The sequence below is a fragment of the Sphaeramia orbicularis genome, chromosome 1 (genome assembly GCF_902148855.1).
Source record: "Sphaeramia orbicularis chromosome 1, fSphaOr1.1, whole genome shotgun sequence".
NCBI lineage: Eukaryota > Metazoa > Chordata > Actinopteri > Kurtiformes > Apogonidae > Sphaeramia > Sphaeramia orbicularis.
Window position 1 is genome coordinate 54,862,010 of NC_043957.1, and position 16,204 is coordinate 54,878,213.

General features: G+C 37.4%; 2 protein-coding genes and 1 pseudogene across 2 annotated transcripts; all 3 read left to right on the top strand.

Moving 5' to 3' along the window:
- The first annotated feature begins 3,284 nt into the window (after positions 1-3,284).
- Positions 3,285-7,305, top strand: LOC115417977 (B-cell receptor CD22-like). The gene is made up of 7 exons (XM_030132232.1): positions 3,285-3,639; positions 3,762-3,995; positions 4,729-4,992; positions 5,266-5,347; positions 6,582-6,642; positions 6,949-7,136; positions 7,215-7,305. The coding sequence occupies exons 1-7, from the start codon at positions 3,360-3,362 to the stop codon at positions 7,303-7,305; spliced, it is 1,200 nt and encodes a 399-aa protein (XP_029988092.1). The 5' UTR covers positions 3,285-3,359.
- Positions 7,306-12,017: 4,712 nt separating this feature from the next.
- On the top strand, positions 12,018-12,463 carry LOC115417984 (histone H4-like; annotated as a pseudogene).
- Positions 12,464-13,877: 1,414 nt separating this feature from the next.
- LOC115417987 (histone H2B-like) lies at positions 13,878-14,274 on the top strand. Its single transcript, XM_030132257.1, has one exon. It carries the CDS (start codon positions 13,879-13,881, stop codon positions 14,272-14,274), a length of 396 nt encoding a protein of 131 aa, XP_029988117.1. The 5' UTR covers position 13,878.
- The last annotated feature ends 1,930 nt before the right edge of the window (positions 14,275-16,204 follow it).

Consider the following 16,204-nt stretch of genomic DNA (forward strand, 5'->3'; position numbering starts at 1 on the left):
TAGTAAAATAAGTGCAATGTTAACGATACTACACCTCAGTTTATCATTTATACAAGTGAATCATAACTTAGAGGTCGCATTGGATCTCAAATACACACAAAACATTAATTAACAGGCAGAATATTGTTAAAATTCCACATACTTCTCTTTAGACATTTCAGATATTCACATTTTTTTGTAAAACACTTGTCTGTAAATGTAAACATTTTGTGTAATTTCACTTTTTTTTATGCTAAACAAAGAGACAAATTTCCAGTTTTCATTATTCATAGGTTATTTGATAGTATTTTACTGGTCTGATCCACTTTAGACTGAAATGACCTAAAATGAATTGAACATCCTTGATTAATATCTTCAGTGTAATTTTTGCATTTCACAAATTCCTCCCAGGGGCTGGATTGAACCCTTTGGTGGACCGGATTTGGTCCCCGGGCCACATGTTGGTCACCTGTGTTGTGGACATACAGATTTTTTTCATGCTTGTGTAACTTATTATTATGACAAACAACAACTTTGACAATAATTTAATAATCTGAAACTTCACATCCCAGTAATTTCCAAAAAGGGGATTTGATTTAACTTTAATATTGTGTGTAATACTCCAATCAATGTGAATGTAACATGAAGCCTAGCGTCTGGGTGTTCACCTCTGATCTGCTCCTCTGGTCCACTCCCCACAAACTGCAAACTCCACTGCCTCTGTTCAGCCTGACACAACAACACACACGTTTAGACACAGTTTGGATTCATAGGCTATTATAGATTTGTGACTCTGGAAATATACCGGGTACTCACAATTTTTCACGCAAATAAGTAGCAGAGGATTTTCATCAGTTTGCTGGTTCGCCCCTCCATCTCTCCTCACATTATCAAATGCACTGAATTAGCATCACCGGGCCGTGGGCCGTGACCTCTGTGACCTCTCTGCTTGCGACAGCTAATAGCCGACACATGCTAGTATTGGGCTACTGGCTACACTAACCAGCCAAACTTGTGGGGAACGGGACAAAGATTTGCTTAAACAGTTGTAAGTCAAAGGCACTGCTATTCTGACCAGTTTGTCTCTTGCAAAAAGTCGAGGCCATGCGATGTGTGATCAGCAACAGCAGAGCTACTGAGTAGCATGAGTGGAACACAAGCAGAGCAGGAGAGAGGCAGAGACAGGAGGAGGACTGGGGAAAGGACAGGAGGCACTGGGAATTATTTGGATTTAACTTAATATTAAAGTATGATTATAATGTCATGTCGATACGGACTCTGTTGTCTTCTTTGAAAGAGGAAAAAAATAAATAATTACATTTAAAAAAAAAAAAAAAAAAGATCGCCAGAAGGGCACCGACGCCAGAGGGGCAGGTCTTAAGGGACACCTCAGGTCTACCTGTGCACGTCCCTGCTTCAAAGTAATGTGTTCCATCTTTAACCTTTTCCTCCATTAATAAGATCACAAGTCAAACAGAAGGTGTTGATTGACAGGTGTGATTGACAGTTTGCAAAGTTGGACCTCTGAAGCTTCTGTTAATTTAATAAATCTTTTCTTGACAGACAGCTACATTGTAGTTGTAGCTTATACTTGCAATCCAATAGCCCACCCATTTCATTCCAAATATGGTCGCTTTTGCCCAAAAATACAAATAATCCCCTCCATGTCCTTCTTGTTTTTTCTTGATCATAAAATCCATTCTGTGTAAGCGTTCTGTGTAAAAATTTATTCCATGTATGTATGTATTCTGTTTTTTTGTTTTCCTCATATTTTGCTCCAAACCCAACTTTTTTTAACTGGGGTTGTATTCCATCACAGTTCTATCATGTCTGTTTTTAAACTTCATGATTATATTTCAGCGTTTAGCATATTCACACCCTGTATATGTTGTCAAATACCACATCACAGGAAATAACAAACTGAGCCTTGATCTACACAGGATGTAACAGGTTTTCTTCCTGTCAGAGCTGTTGCTACGTATGTGACAGAGGGTTATTACTGACAGGTGAAACTGTTAGAGTTCATCATATTCAGAAGGTATATTAAAATGTTTCAAGGTTTGCTCTAAAAAGGTTTTGCTTTGTTTAACTGTGACATTTATCTCAACATGAATATTAATGTTAAAATAGGAAGGAAATAAAGCTGTTTAACAACCTCATGTTCAGTTCGGTGACCACAGAGGAGAGGCATCTGGACAAGAAAACATCCGTTCCAGTAAGTTCAATTATTATTATTATATTATTATTATTATTATTATTATTATTATTATTATTATTATTTTATTATATTATTATTATTATTATTTATGTAATGACTCTTTTGTGAAATGTATCTGTTAACATCTTTAATTCATCTATAGTCATAGTCAGACAGTGAGATGAGAACAGCAACAGCGATGAGTTTAACATCAGCAAGTGGATTTATCGTCTTCCTTCTCTCTTGCAGGTACTGTAGATCTTTATTTACATGAACAGAATGATTTTTATTGTGAAAGTTACATATTAAACAGTGTGAACAGCAAACATCTGTCAATCATTCTGGTTTGTAATTGACAACAGTTTAGTTTCTGGATGAGATCTGCAGCTTTTCATAACTTAATGAGTTCTAACATGTGCTGGTTTGGTTAGAACCATTATCCTAAGCCATCTAAAAGTATTCTAATCATAAATCACTCAAATGTTCTTCAGAACAAAACTTTTCAACATCAGATGTATAGTGTGATGTAAAAATGTTAGATCAGTTTTTGTGTTTCTCACATCTGTATAAATACAAGATTTCCTGTTTTATTTCTTACCATATTCTAATGTTTTTTTGTGCAGTAGTTTTACCAAATTAAGTTTATTATTGGTCTGATGGTCACACTAAATAAATTTTTCTTTTATTCATGTAGCTGCTGTGAAAAGTTTCTAACACCTCTGTGTTCTGCATTTCTGTGTTTTTCTTTCCGTCCATCTGACCACAGAGTGAACAAGGAAACAAACCAAGAACAGATCAGACTCAAACAATAATAACTATGGTGTTACTGATCATCTGACGGATTAAACAGATATGAGGATAAAGAGTTCAAAATAATAAGACTTCAGGTGTTTATGAGCTGAACACTACATGAATGTAATATGTCAGATGATTTATTAAAGGTTTTTGGCTGATATCTTTGAACAACTGCATTGTTTTCAGTGATTATAGATTAAAGTGTCTCTGTTTTGAGGTTCATCCAGTTGACCTTTTTCTACAACCACAATGATGATCTTTGAATTGATTTATCCATTGACTTATTTGTTTCTTTATTTGTTCTGTTACAGTTGTTCAGGGTCAGAATGGATGGAGAGTGACTTACACTTCTACTCAGATCTGTGCCTTAAAAGGATCAACAGTCGACATGAGCTGCACCTACACATACCCATACTGGATCGATAGTCGTTTAACTAAAATGAAGGAAAAATTTTGGTTTATTAATGGAGACATTAAACCTGTAGATCTGAAAACAGAGTCAGAGTACAAAGATCGTGTACTTTTATATGACTATGGGGGCTACTACTCTTCTGTGAGAATCTCAGACCTGAGACAGAGCGACTCAGCTCAGTACCAGTTCAGGTTTATAACAAACCAACCTGGTGGACGTTATACTGGTTCACCTGGAGTCACTCTGACTGTCACAGGTAAATGCTTCAGAAATATACAAATACATTCATCTAATAGTTCAAATCTGTATATATGTGTAGTTTCTTGTGTGTTTGTTAAATTGTTAATATAACATCTTTATTTTTCATAACACGTCCAGATCTCCACGTCCATGTGACCAGTTCATCATCCTGCAGGAATTCAAACTGTGTCCAAGTAGAGCTGAGGTGTCACAGCAGCTGTCGTCTACCTGACAATTACAAATACACCTGGTTCAAGAATGGACAGGAGATTCAGAGTGAAACATCATCTTCTTATTCCACCTCTTTTTCCTCTGAAGATACCGTTTCCTGTGCTGTTAAAGGTTATGAGATGTTCTCCTCTCCTCCAGTGTGTGAGTTTACTCCACAGTCTTCCTCTAACATGTCTCCATCTAGTGGAGGTTTTATCTAATGCAGTGTAACATGACTGCATGGATTTCCAAATGATTTCTGTGTGTACTGGAGAGATGTTCAAACTGTAGCTTCTATAAGTGACCAGTGTCTCCACCACTTCTGTCCATCTTGTCTCCATCTGTCAGCTTTATACTTTGGTGGGTTATGAGGGGTGGAGTCAAAAATCAAACATTACTGTGATTTTTATCTTAAAATGTTTTGTTAATGTTTTCTTCTCCAGTTGCTCCAAGGTTCCTTCAGTGTCTTTCAGTCCTCTGGTGAAATCATTGAGGGCAGTTCAGTGACTCTGACCTGTACCAGTGATGCAAACCCACCTGTTACTAAATACACCTGGTACAAGAGAGGAAAGAATCAACTTCAGTCAAGAGGTGAAGGACAGCAGTTTGTCCTCAGCTTCATCAACTCCTCTGACTCTGGATCATATTCATGTATAGCAAAGAACAGTCTGGGGTTGAAGATGTAGAATACGTCATTTGATGTGAAATGTGAGTAAATACTTTTTTTGTAGAATATGTCTAGTGTCATGTGACACATCCAATGAGAATCCTCTGTTCTCTGGAGATTCTGATGCAGCAAAGGATGAATCTGCAAATCACTGAAACACATCATACAGCAACAAAGGAACCATATTCATCATTCATTCATTCTTTCATTCTGTCAAATCTCCTCCAGATCCTCCCAGACTTCCCTCTGTGTCCGTGAGTCCGTCTGGTCAGATAGTTCAGGGCAGTTCAGTGACTCTGACCTGTACCAGTGATGCAAACCCACCTGTTACTAAATACACCTGGTACAAGGAGGATGAAGACTCACCAAAAGCATCAGGACAGAACTTCACCATCACTGACTTCAGATCTGAACACAGTGGGAATTATTACTGTGAAGCCCAGAACAGCAGAGGACGACAGAACTCCACCTCACATCTGATTGTTGTATCATGTGAGTTTGTATTTAACTGCACATAGACTCAGAAAAAAACTAAAAACACAGTGAGAGTCACACTTTGTAAATGTTGTTGAGCTTTTTAATGCGTAAAGCATTTTGTAGAGAAAGCCAGGGCGTTTTTTTTAGACTTACAGCAGCTTAAAGTTTTTCTTTGTATTTGTATTTACAAGTTTTAACACCTCATCAAGTCTGTTTAATACTGTGAACATGTGCTGTGTTTCTCTCTTTGTTGTTTTTATCTTTCAGTGTTTTCTTCTTCTTTTTCAGCCAAATGGAAATCAGTAGCAGCTGGAGTGACTGTTGCCATTCTCCTTCCCATAATCCTCATCTCTGTCTTCATATTAGTCAGGTAAATTAAATTTCACCAGAGAATTCCTTGAATTCATGAGCCATGGAATAATTTTAATATAGTTTGAACCATCAGCCACTTCTTCAGTTTTTTAAAAAAACCCAAATGAGAATAGAGGCATTGAAACTGTGGTGCTTTTGGAGAACTTTCAGTTCATGCTGGGAGGAAAAGTAGTTTGTTGGGGGTTTAGTGACTTTCAGTTTATACATGGTAAGACCAAGACCTTATGCAGTGCATGGAAGTTATTCAACTCCTTGGATGTTTTCCCCTTTTATTGCTAGTTCGACTATGATGATATCCAAAGCAATGTAGCATGTTTGTTAATAATTTAACACAAAAACAAAAACAACAACAAATAATAATAATAATAATAATAATAATAATAATAATAATATAATAATATAATAATAATAATAATATCAAAGTGAAGAAAGTTTCTACAAAGTAACATCAGTTAATTAGAAACACATAATATATTGCTATATAATGTAAAAAAGTAATTGAATATTCTCCTGTTTTAAACTGACTGGTCTTATTCACCAGAGGTTCAGTAATAATGATAATATTCTCACAATAGTGACCTGAGAACAGTGAATGTGTCTGAAGTGATTGTAATATAAACATATCTGTGTCTGGAAGGTTCAGTATTCATAGCTACTAATACACTTCAAATATAAAAGAACACACAACCAGCCCTGACAAAAGGTTATTGAAAAGCACAACTGTAGTTTGTGGAATTCACTAAATATCCACTGATGACAAAGATCACAGAACACACACATCACAGCAGAGAAATGATAAGGCTCATCTAGAAAAGTTCAGTGTCGGTTTAGATTGTGTTCACCGTTTATCAGACAGCATTTCTTTTGGTAAAACTCATTTTGGTGTTCCTATTCATTCCTTCACTGGTTGTAGTGTATTATTCCACACACATCAGATTTAGGAAGGACAGGTTTAATAAAAAAAAAAAAAGAAACTGTCATGAACAGCTTGTGCACCTCAGTCAGCAGAGAATGAAAGAATGAAGTGATGTTTAACATGAAGTGAATGAAGGGGCAGCAGTGGAGTGTAAAGTCTGGTTCTTGTGACATTAGCCGATACATGTTTAGACGACAAACTGATTCCTTTTAGATTCATGTCGAGGAAAAAGGGAAGCAGTGCATGATCTATGTGGTAACCAATGGATTTGTATGTGTCTGAGCTGCATTTGTTTCTTCATTGTGTGTTTCTCTAGAAGATGGAGGGCTTTGAAAACATCATCTGAACCTGAAGACAGAGCGGACAACAGCCAACAGGTGAGAACAGATGTGTTTAGTACAAAACTAAGCTGTTCTGGAAAATGTCATCTGACTGCAGCTCATCATGTTCTTCACTCAAACCAACTCATGATGTGATTACATTCACCAGAAGTTGTCCTGCTTTTTTCACCTGTTTTATATCCCCTTTCTGTCATTTGCTGACATGTTGATAGAATATCTTCAACGTTGTTTTCTGTCATATTGGTCTTTTCAGCAGATTGCCGTCCTCTCTCTGAATGCACCATTTAAAATAAAGTCGTACGCAGGTGAAATGTTTCCTTCACAGTATTTTTGTCTGTGCAGTGTCCACCTAATCACAGACACCCAGAGGAGCAGGACAACCTTCATTACGCCACCGTCAACTTCTCTCAGAACAAGGAGGATCCAGTTTACTCCAACACTGGACCAGCTCGGTGCCCAAGACACAAGAAGGAACCAACATTTACTGAGTACTCTGCTCTCCCATTTCATAACAACAGCAAAAAGCAGAGGTGAGATCTGACATTCTCTTGTATTTAAACATCAAATCAATTTACAATCATCTGATTAATCTTCTATTTCTATGTCAGAGACAGAGTTCAGGAAACTGCCGAGGATTCAGCTGTATTGTACAGCACAGTCAACCAAACCAAAAGGCCAAGGACCTCGGCTCCAAAGTGAAATGGTAATACCACTCATGGCCACTAGAGGCAGCTCCTAAGAGCCTTGTCTCCCATGGACTCACACTGAACTTCTCTCTAAACTTTTTAAGTCATTTTTTTCTAGGAGTGTTTTTTCTCAGTTATTGTTTTTGGAATTTCTAATAAGTAATGTGTTCCATCTTTAACCTTTTCCTCCATTAATAAGATCACAAGTCAAACAGAAGGCATTGATTGAAAGGCGTGATTGACAGTTTGGAAAGTTGGACCTCTGAAGCTTCTGTTAATTTAATCAAATCTTTTCTTGACAGACAGCTACATTGTAGTTGTAGCTCATACTTGCAATCCCATAGCCCCACCCATTTTGTCCAAATGTGGTCACTTTTGCCCCCAAAACACAAAATAATCCCTTTCACATCCTTTATGTTTTTTTTTTTTATTAAATCCATTCTGTGTATCCGTTCTGTGTAAAAAAATCTATTTGTATATATGTATTCTGTTTTTGCTTTTTTTTTCTTCACATTTTTGCTCCATAACCCAACTTTTTTGTAACTGGGGTTGTATTTAATCATAGTTCAATTTTATCTGTTTTTAAGCATTATGATTTTCTGGCTGTGTTTTTCATCTTCACACCCTGTATAAATTGTCAAATACCACATCACAGGAAATAACAGACTGAGCCTTGAGCTACACAGGATGTAACAGGTTTTCTTTCCTGTCAGAGCTGTTTCTATGTGTGTGACTGAGGGTTGTTACTGGAAGGTGAAACTATTAGAGTTCATCAGATTCAGTTGGTATATTAAAATGTTTCAAGCTTTGCTCTAAATAGTTTTAGCTTTTTTAACCATGACATTTATCTTAGCATGAATATTAATGTTAAAGTAGGAAGGAAATAAAGCTGTTTAACAACCTCATGTTCAGTTCAGTGACCACAGAGGAGAGGCATCTGGACAAGAAAACACCCATTCCAGTAAGTTCAATTATTTACTGATTATCTGACGCTTTTTTAAAATGTATCTGTTAACATCTTTTAATTCATCTGAAGTCAGAGTCAGACAGTGAGATGAGAACAGCAACAACAATGAGTTTAACATCAGCAAGTGGATTTATCGTCTTCCTTCTCTCTGTTACAGGTACTGTAGATCTTTATTTACATGAACAGAATGATTTTTATTGTGAAGTTACATATTAAAACTGTGTGAACAGCAAACCTCTGTCAATCATTCTGGTTTGTAATTGACTACAGTTTTTTTTTCCGTAGATGATCTGCAGCTTTCCAAAACTTAATGAGTTCTAACATGTGCTGGTTTGGTTAGAACCATTATCCGAAGCCATCTAAAAGTATTTTAATCAATAAATCACTCAAATGTACTTCATAACAAAACTGATGTATAGTGTGATGTAAAAAATGTTAAATCAGTTTTTGTGTTTCTCACATCTGTATAAATACAAGATTTCCTGTTTTATTTCTTACCATATTCTAGTGTTTTACTGTGCAATAGTTTGACTAAATTCAGGTTATTATTGGTCTGATGGCCACACACTAAATAAACTCTTTTTTTCATCATAGCTGCTGTGAAAAGTTTCTAACACCTCTATGTTCTGCATTTCTGTTTTTTTCTTTGCATCCATCTGACCACAGAGTGAACAGAGGAAACAAACCAAGAACAGCTCAGACTCAAACAATAATAACTATGGTGTTACTGATCATCTGATGGATTAAACAGATATGAGGATAAAGGGTTAAACATAATAAAACTTTAGGCATTTATGAGCTGAACACTACATTAATGTAATCTAACAGATGATTTATTAAAGGTTTTGTCTGATATCTTTGAACAACTGCATTGTTTTTCAGTGATTATAGATTAAAGTGTCTGTTTTTGAGGTTCATCCAGTTTACCTTTATCTACAACCACAATGATGATCTTTTAATTGATTTATCCCTTGACTTCCATTTGTTTCTTAATTTGTTCTGTTGCAGTTTTTCAGGGTCAGAATGGCCGGTGAATCCGACTACCAGTGCACTGAACTGGGACACAGCAGACACGGACTGGAGGCTTTGGATTGTGGACGAGTCTGTTGTTCAAACAGCTTCAAACGATACTGGTAAGGTTTATTTCTCAGGCACATGGTTAATGGCTCACAAAAAGTCAACTTTAGAGATTAAAGTGATCTACAAAAGTTATGGATGTTAAAACACTAGCTACTGGTATGTTAACAACAAGCTAACAATAACATTTACGTCTTGTCTCCGAAACGCCGTTTCCTTGGTGGGTTGATAAAAGGCAGAACTGAACCCATAGTTAACAGAACCGTGTTCCAGTAGACAGGGTTATTGTCCACATTATGGAGAACATGTCAAATTAATGCACTGTTTCTTTGTTTTGTTCTTTACAGTTATTGTCCATGGACGAGGAGGCAGATTCACAGCAACAGCACCTGGATTTCTTCCCTTTTGTAAAGTTTTTAAAGCTTTTTTTTTATTATTTTTTTATTTGAGCCTATTTTTTTTTACTTCAGTGTGAATAAACCCATTTGAAATGCATAAAGTTCACTTTGTCCGTGTTTTCCTATGCCTCACTTAAACTTGGGTAACAATACTGTTCTGCTGACCTCACTAATTATCTGTTTACAGGCTATCGTTGTATTATGTTTCTACGTATGCAATATAGAAATCCACATATTTATGTTTATGACAAATGCCATAGAGTGAATATTTGTGTTTTTCGCCTGTGGATTGCAACAGGCTGTATACACAAGTGCAGCGCTTACTGCTGGTCGAGCGTCTCCCGAGTCCCGCACTAGATCCAATCACGTGATCACGTTTTACGACGACGTAATGACGCGGCTCTGATTTGGCTCCGCTTGGCTCTTGACCTATGAAAAGCAAACCGGTTCTTCAGAGGCACCAGGTTGGAACCAGTTAAGCACTGGCTCTAGCACCGGCACCGAACTAGCACCGGGTTCTTTTTGGTGGAAAAGGGTTTGTATTGAGACATGAGCAACATTCCTCCATGTCATGGACAGCACATAATTCCATATCATATTACACAGTACTAAATCCCATTTAGAGGGCACAGGCTTTTAGAAATAGCCCAAAAATAGCCTAAAGTTCAATACAGTCTGTTATTCCTTAACAGGCCAAAAAAGCTGAGACACAATATAATAGACAGCTGTGGTCAGCTGAGCCTTCCCCTCAGTTTACATTCACTCATTTTGGAGAAAAGTTGATCATTGTTCATCCTTAAACATTATATTATACATCATAGGTTGAAGATGATATTAGATTCTCATCTGATCAAATGGCTAATATAGTGGTGGGATTGTATGTCAGTGGAACTTGTACATAGATCATGGTTGGATTATCACACATTCTTGTTATATATGCTTTTATGGAAAATCTTTGGCTTTTCTAAGAAATTTAAAAACTGGATTAAATTCAATAGCTGAATAAATCTTTGTCAGGAACAGATGTCAGCTGCTTCCTGGGGGCTGTGCCCCCCCCAAAGGTCTGATCCTAGAATCGCCCCTGTGGCAGAACAAGAATACACATTATAAAAGCAGAATTAACATTATGAAAACTCATGTCCTTTCCAAACTCCTTTCTTGGCTAACATCTTTCCTACAACTGAGAAAACGATAATCCGACTTAATAAACAGTATGTAAATCTGGTTTGGGGAACCACCAGAGAGGTCACTAAGACAATATTATTGTTTAAAAGTAAAGAACTTAGTGGACTCAGTGCACTAGACCTCAGTCTCAAACTAACAATAGCCTTTATTAAGAATGTTTCCATGGGTATGTCAAGAAAAGCAATATGGATTGATGACCTGTCCACCTGGGAGAAAAAAAAAGGGCAGGGCAAGGAAAGGTCCATATTATAAGATCATATATGGTGGCATAAAGGAAAAGTATAATCATTTAAACACTGACTGGGTGAAGGGGACTTCAAAAGGGATCTACAAATGTAAAAGTGATTTTAAATGCGGTGGTTTGGTGGATTATAAATATGTGAATGATAATGAGAAGACTGTTCTTAAAATCATGCAGGACAAATCAATCTCAGAAAATTACAGAGATGTCCGCTGGCTCATCTCTGTGAGCAGACTTCCAGCCAGAGCCTTGGTTTCCTGGAGTTGTTATGTAACAACCAAAGTATGTCCAATGATAAACTGTGGAGAGGATGAAACCCAGGAACATGTACTTATTGACTGTTGCAGAGCGCAAGTTGCTTGGACCTTTTTAAGAAACATTGGCTTGAGTTGCTCTATCAACTACCGTTCAGTCATGTATGGACTCCTAGAGGAAAAAATACCACCGAATGAACAAGACTCTTCCACTTAATAATCTGCATTGTTTCAGTTAAACTTTGGAAAACAAGATGTGAACGGTCATTAACCACAACTTCATAGACAGAAATACAGTGGTCAAACAAATTCTGACTGCATTACACAGAAGAAGAACATTGGACAAATTGCAGACATTCCCATGGAATATCATAGACTTCTAAGTCTGTCTCTCACAGTAAAAAAAACAAAAACAAAACAAACAGAAGGGGATAAGGTGTAGGGTGTAAGTCTGTACATGTATAGTGTGTGTGTGTAGACATGTATGCATATTTTAAACTCATGTGCATTTGTTATTGTGTATATTTTGTGTATATATGTGTTGATGTAAATTTCAAGTGTGAGTGTATATACAGATGTTTTTTTTATTCATTCCTCGTGAACATGGGTAATTGTATATTTTTATGTGTGGATGTTTATATGGGTGGGGAAACATGTATATGGTTATCAAGTATAGATGTGTATGTTCCTGTTTTGTATTACCTAGTAAAACTCCTTCAATTAGATAAAGGCTATTAAAAAAAAAAGAAAGAAAGAAAAGGTAAAGGAATCGGTAAAGGAGGCGCTAAGCGTCACCGTAAAGTCCTCCGGGACAACATCCAGGACATCACCAAGCCCACTGTCCGCTGTCTGGCCCGATGTGGTGGAGTGAAGCTGATCTCCAGTCTGATCTACGAGGAGACCTGCGGAGTGCTGAAGGTTTTCCTGGAGAACGTGACCTGTGATACTGTCACTTACACCGAACACGCCAAGAGGAAGACGGTGACCGCCATGGATGTGGTTATGCTCTGAGGAGACAGGGCCGCACTCTGTACGGATTCGGAGGTTAAATATGTTACATTATCAGCAAATCAAAGGTCTTTTTCAGGGCCACCCACTCACCATGTAAAGATATTACTTCCTGTCATGCACTTCAGATCAAATCCTATTCTCAAGACTTTACCCACACTTCTTAGCGGTTCAGTGACAAGAACCAAATGCAGGTAGAATCCAATACTTCATTCAGTCCTACAGGCTTGTCCTATACTGTGACAATAAAATGGATTGTAATTGTAATTGTTTAAACCACCCTTCAGTTCATGAGTGGAAAATGAACAATCCTTTTTGATTAATTTGCCTGTTTTTGGAGAAACTCACAAGAGGGTGAATAAAGAAAACCTGTTTTTTGTTTTTGTTTGTTTATTTGTTTATCATGTGCCACAATAAGAGAATTATATTTATGCAATTGGTGTGGAATAACTATTCTGGTTTACTAACAACATAACCCTTATTATGGAAAAAATAATACTCCACTTATTCGTCCTCAAAAAGGAATGGCCAGTTCAGGCGTGCAGTGTCTTCAAAGTATAAGTTTTATTGGAGCTCAAAAAGAAGGTACAAGATCAGACAGAGGCTGAAGCTGTCTGAGTGAGAGTACACGGATATAAAGTGGGTTTTGTCTCTTATACGATAAAGAAAGGAAAAATTATGTTGTATCAAAGTGTGTTGGCTTTAGTGCCAGGGAGTCCCAGAATCCAGAGATAAGCCCCTGTGAGAAATCATTTTTATTCTACCCAGGTGTCAGCTTGGCCTTCTACTCTGGGCACAACACACAGAAAAGGTCAAGACGTTTCATAAAACACAATGAAATATAAACAAAGTAACCCAATCTTATATGACCTGTGGAATGTATGTGAAGATATCTGGAATAGAGTTAAAAGCCTATATGACATATGGAATGCATGCAAAGATATATGGAAATATATAATTTAGACACTACACCCTATATCCATAATAAACACACTGAATAGTTCAAGCAAATAGAAAAATCCACTGGTTCTTTATCTGATCATTGATTTGATTAAAGAACACATGAAGTAAACATTAATCTGCTTCTTGAGCATCCGTTCACATCATGTGGCTACTTTGTATTTAGTTCATGAGATGAGACACTTCAGTTTCAGAGCGAAACACTAACAGAACACTCTGAACTGAGACCCGAGTCCACTTCAGTCTGAAGTAAAACCTCAGTCCTTTGTCCCCTTATGCGCCTTGTGGTCATTTTCCCTTTTTTACGCACAGCCTGTGTTCAGATTCAACATGTTACCACGGAAAATAACCCTCCCCACTGAAACTAACTAACTCCGCCCCGTTGAACCGTTGAGCCAATCACAGCTCGGGGCCTGCGCAGCTGGGTTTGCATGGAGTCTCTATAAATACAGTGGCTCTGCGCTTTGGAATCATTCGTTGCTTTTAAAAGAACACGATGCCTGAACCTGCAAAGTCCGCGCCCAAGAAGGGCTCCAAGAAAGCCGTGGCGAAAACCGCCGGCAAAGGAGGAAAGAAGAGGAGAAAGGGAAGGAAGGAGAGCTACGCCATCTACGTGTACAAGGTCCTGAAGCAGGTCCATCCCGACACCGGCATCTCCTCTAAGGCTATGAGCATCATGAACTCGTTCGTCAACGACATCTTTGAACGCATCGCCTCTGAGGCCTCTCGTCTGGCTCATTACAACAAGAGGTCCACCATCACCTCCAGGGAGATCCAGACCGGAGTGCGCCTCCTGCTGCCCGGTGAGCTGGCCAAACACGCCGTGTCTGAGGGCACCAAGGCCGTGACAAGTACACCAGCTCCAAGTAAACCTCTGTGGTCCCAGACCTGAACCCAAAGGCTCTTTTAAGAGCCACCCACCAGATCTGAGAGATTAACTTCACTAGACTGGCAGTTTTTTTTTGTTTTTTTTTTAAGTTTTGTTTCATGAAACTTGTACCAACATGCAACATGAAAATGCATACACTTGGAATATGCATACATGTCTAACACATAGATGTACAGACTTAGATCCTACACCTCACCCCTTTCTTTTTTTTTTTTTTTTTTAAAAGACATCCAGACTTAGGTCTATAATATTCCATGGGAGTGTCTGCGATTTGTCCAATGTTCTACATAGTTCAGTCAAAATGTTTATTACTGTCTATAAACTTATGCATATACTTCTGTACAGCATCATATCGTACAGGCTAGGGGGAAAATATCACAAGAGTAACTGATGGAAGTGTGACACTGAAGCTTCAACACATGCTTCAAACCCTGAAAAGCATAGAATCACTGCCTCAAAGCTTCCTTTGGTGCACAAAAAACACGTGATCTATGACATTCAAAGCAGTAAATGCTTCATTACCTGAATTAATCACCTAACTGGTTTGTGGTCTGATCAGCGGTTTCAGCAGCTCTGCCTCATCACAACTGACTCAATTCAAAATCTGTTGGAAAAAAAAGTATCTCAGTATGCCATATTCTCCCAGCACTGTCAATAACAAATTCATTAAATCTTTTTTCATAAATAGAACACGATAGGCAGTTCTAGTATGTGTGTGCATGAGATAATTTTCAAATCCAAAACATAATTAGGAATGGCATAATTCCTGAGTCAGCCACAGCCAGTTTGAGAATCTTACAGTAAAAATCTATCATTTGGTAAAAACACAGGTAAAACTATGGGTATTCCTGCTTTACACTCCACAGAAACTGAACAGGGTTAGATACAAATCAGGTACCATTTCCTCAGTACATTTTACTGAACTCCACGTCACAATGCAAGAAATCACCTGAAGCTCTCATTCATCCATGTGTCCATTAAGATCACTGAGCAATTAGCAACTGATGAACAAGTACAAAAGGGAGGACCAGAGGAATGGATGTATGCATGTATTTGATTCTGCTGATGTATTTCAATAATTCTAGGAGGGTCTTACCTTTGTAAGCTGTTGTGATATGTATTATATTGTATTTTATGTAGCCTCTTATGTGTATATACAGACATTTTAGTCTTTATTCATCATCGGGAACATGGGTAATTGTCTATTTTTAGGAGTGGATATATATATATATATATATACATATATATATATATATATATACGGGTGGGGAAATATGTATATGGTTAAGTATAGATGGGTATGTTTGTGTTTTGTAATGCTTTGTAAAACCCCTTCAATTAAATCCGTTAAATCATTTTCTTTCAGGGGCCACATTCAGCCCAGTTTGACCTCCAGCGGGCCGGACCAGTCAAATAATATAATAGCCTATAAATAATGACAACTCCAAATAACATTAAATTAGGAAAACATTTACATTTTACAAACTATCCAAAACAAAAAGATGTGAATAACCTGAAAAACTGACATTTCTGAAGAAAAATAAATAAGAAAAATTTGATCCATATTATGCCTCAACTTATGATTTCTACATGTGCATTACAGATCAGATCTACCAAGACACAAACCGGCAGAATATTGTTAAATTGCACTTATTTTCTTTAGACATTTCAGGTTGTTCATATTTGTTCAGGTTATTGACATTTTATCAAGGATATCAGAATTCAATGTTCTTAACAATAAATCAGAGAAAAAAACTGGTGTTTTCATTATTTATAGACATGTCATTTTTTTTCCACATTAAACCAACAACATTTGGAGTCATTATGTTATTATTTCGAGTTTGAACACCCTTGACTGTTCATATCTTCTGCAGTTGTAAATTGATCCCACGGGCCAGATTGGAACCTTTGGTGGGCTGGTTTTGGCCCCCGG

Bases quoted from the DNA above. Each gene is read 5' to 3' on its own strand.
- LOC115417977 (XM_030132232.1), top strand. From the start codon at position 3,360: ATGAGCTGCACCTACACATACCCATACTGGATCGATAGTCGTTTAACT. The intron at 4,993-5,265 runs GTGAGTTTGTAT...CTTCTTTTTCAG, and splicing joins ACATCTGATTGTTGTATCAT to CCAAATGGAAATCAGTAGCA. The intron at 7,137-7,214 runs GTGAGATCTGAC...TTTCTATGTCAG, and splicing joins AACAACAGCAAAAAGCAGAG to AGACAGAGTTCAGGAAACTG.
- LOC115417987 (XM_030132257.1), top strand. From the start codon at position 13,879: ATGCCTGAACCTGCAAAGTCCGCGCCCAAGAAGGGCTCCAAGAAAGCC.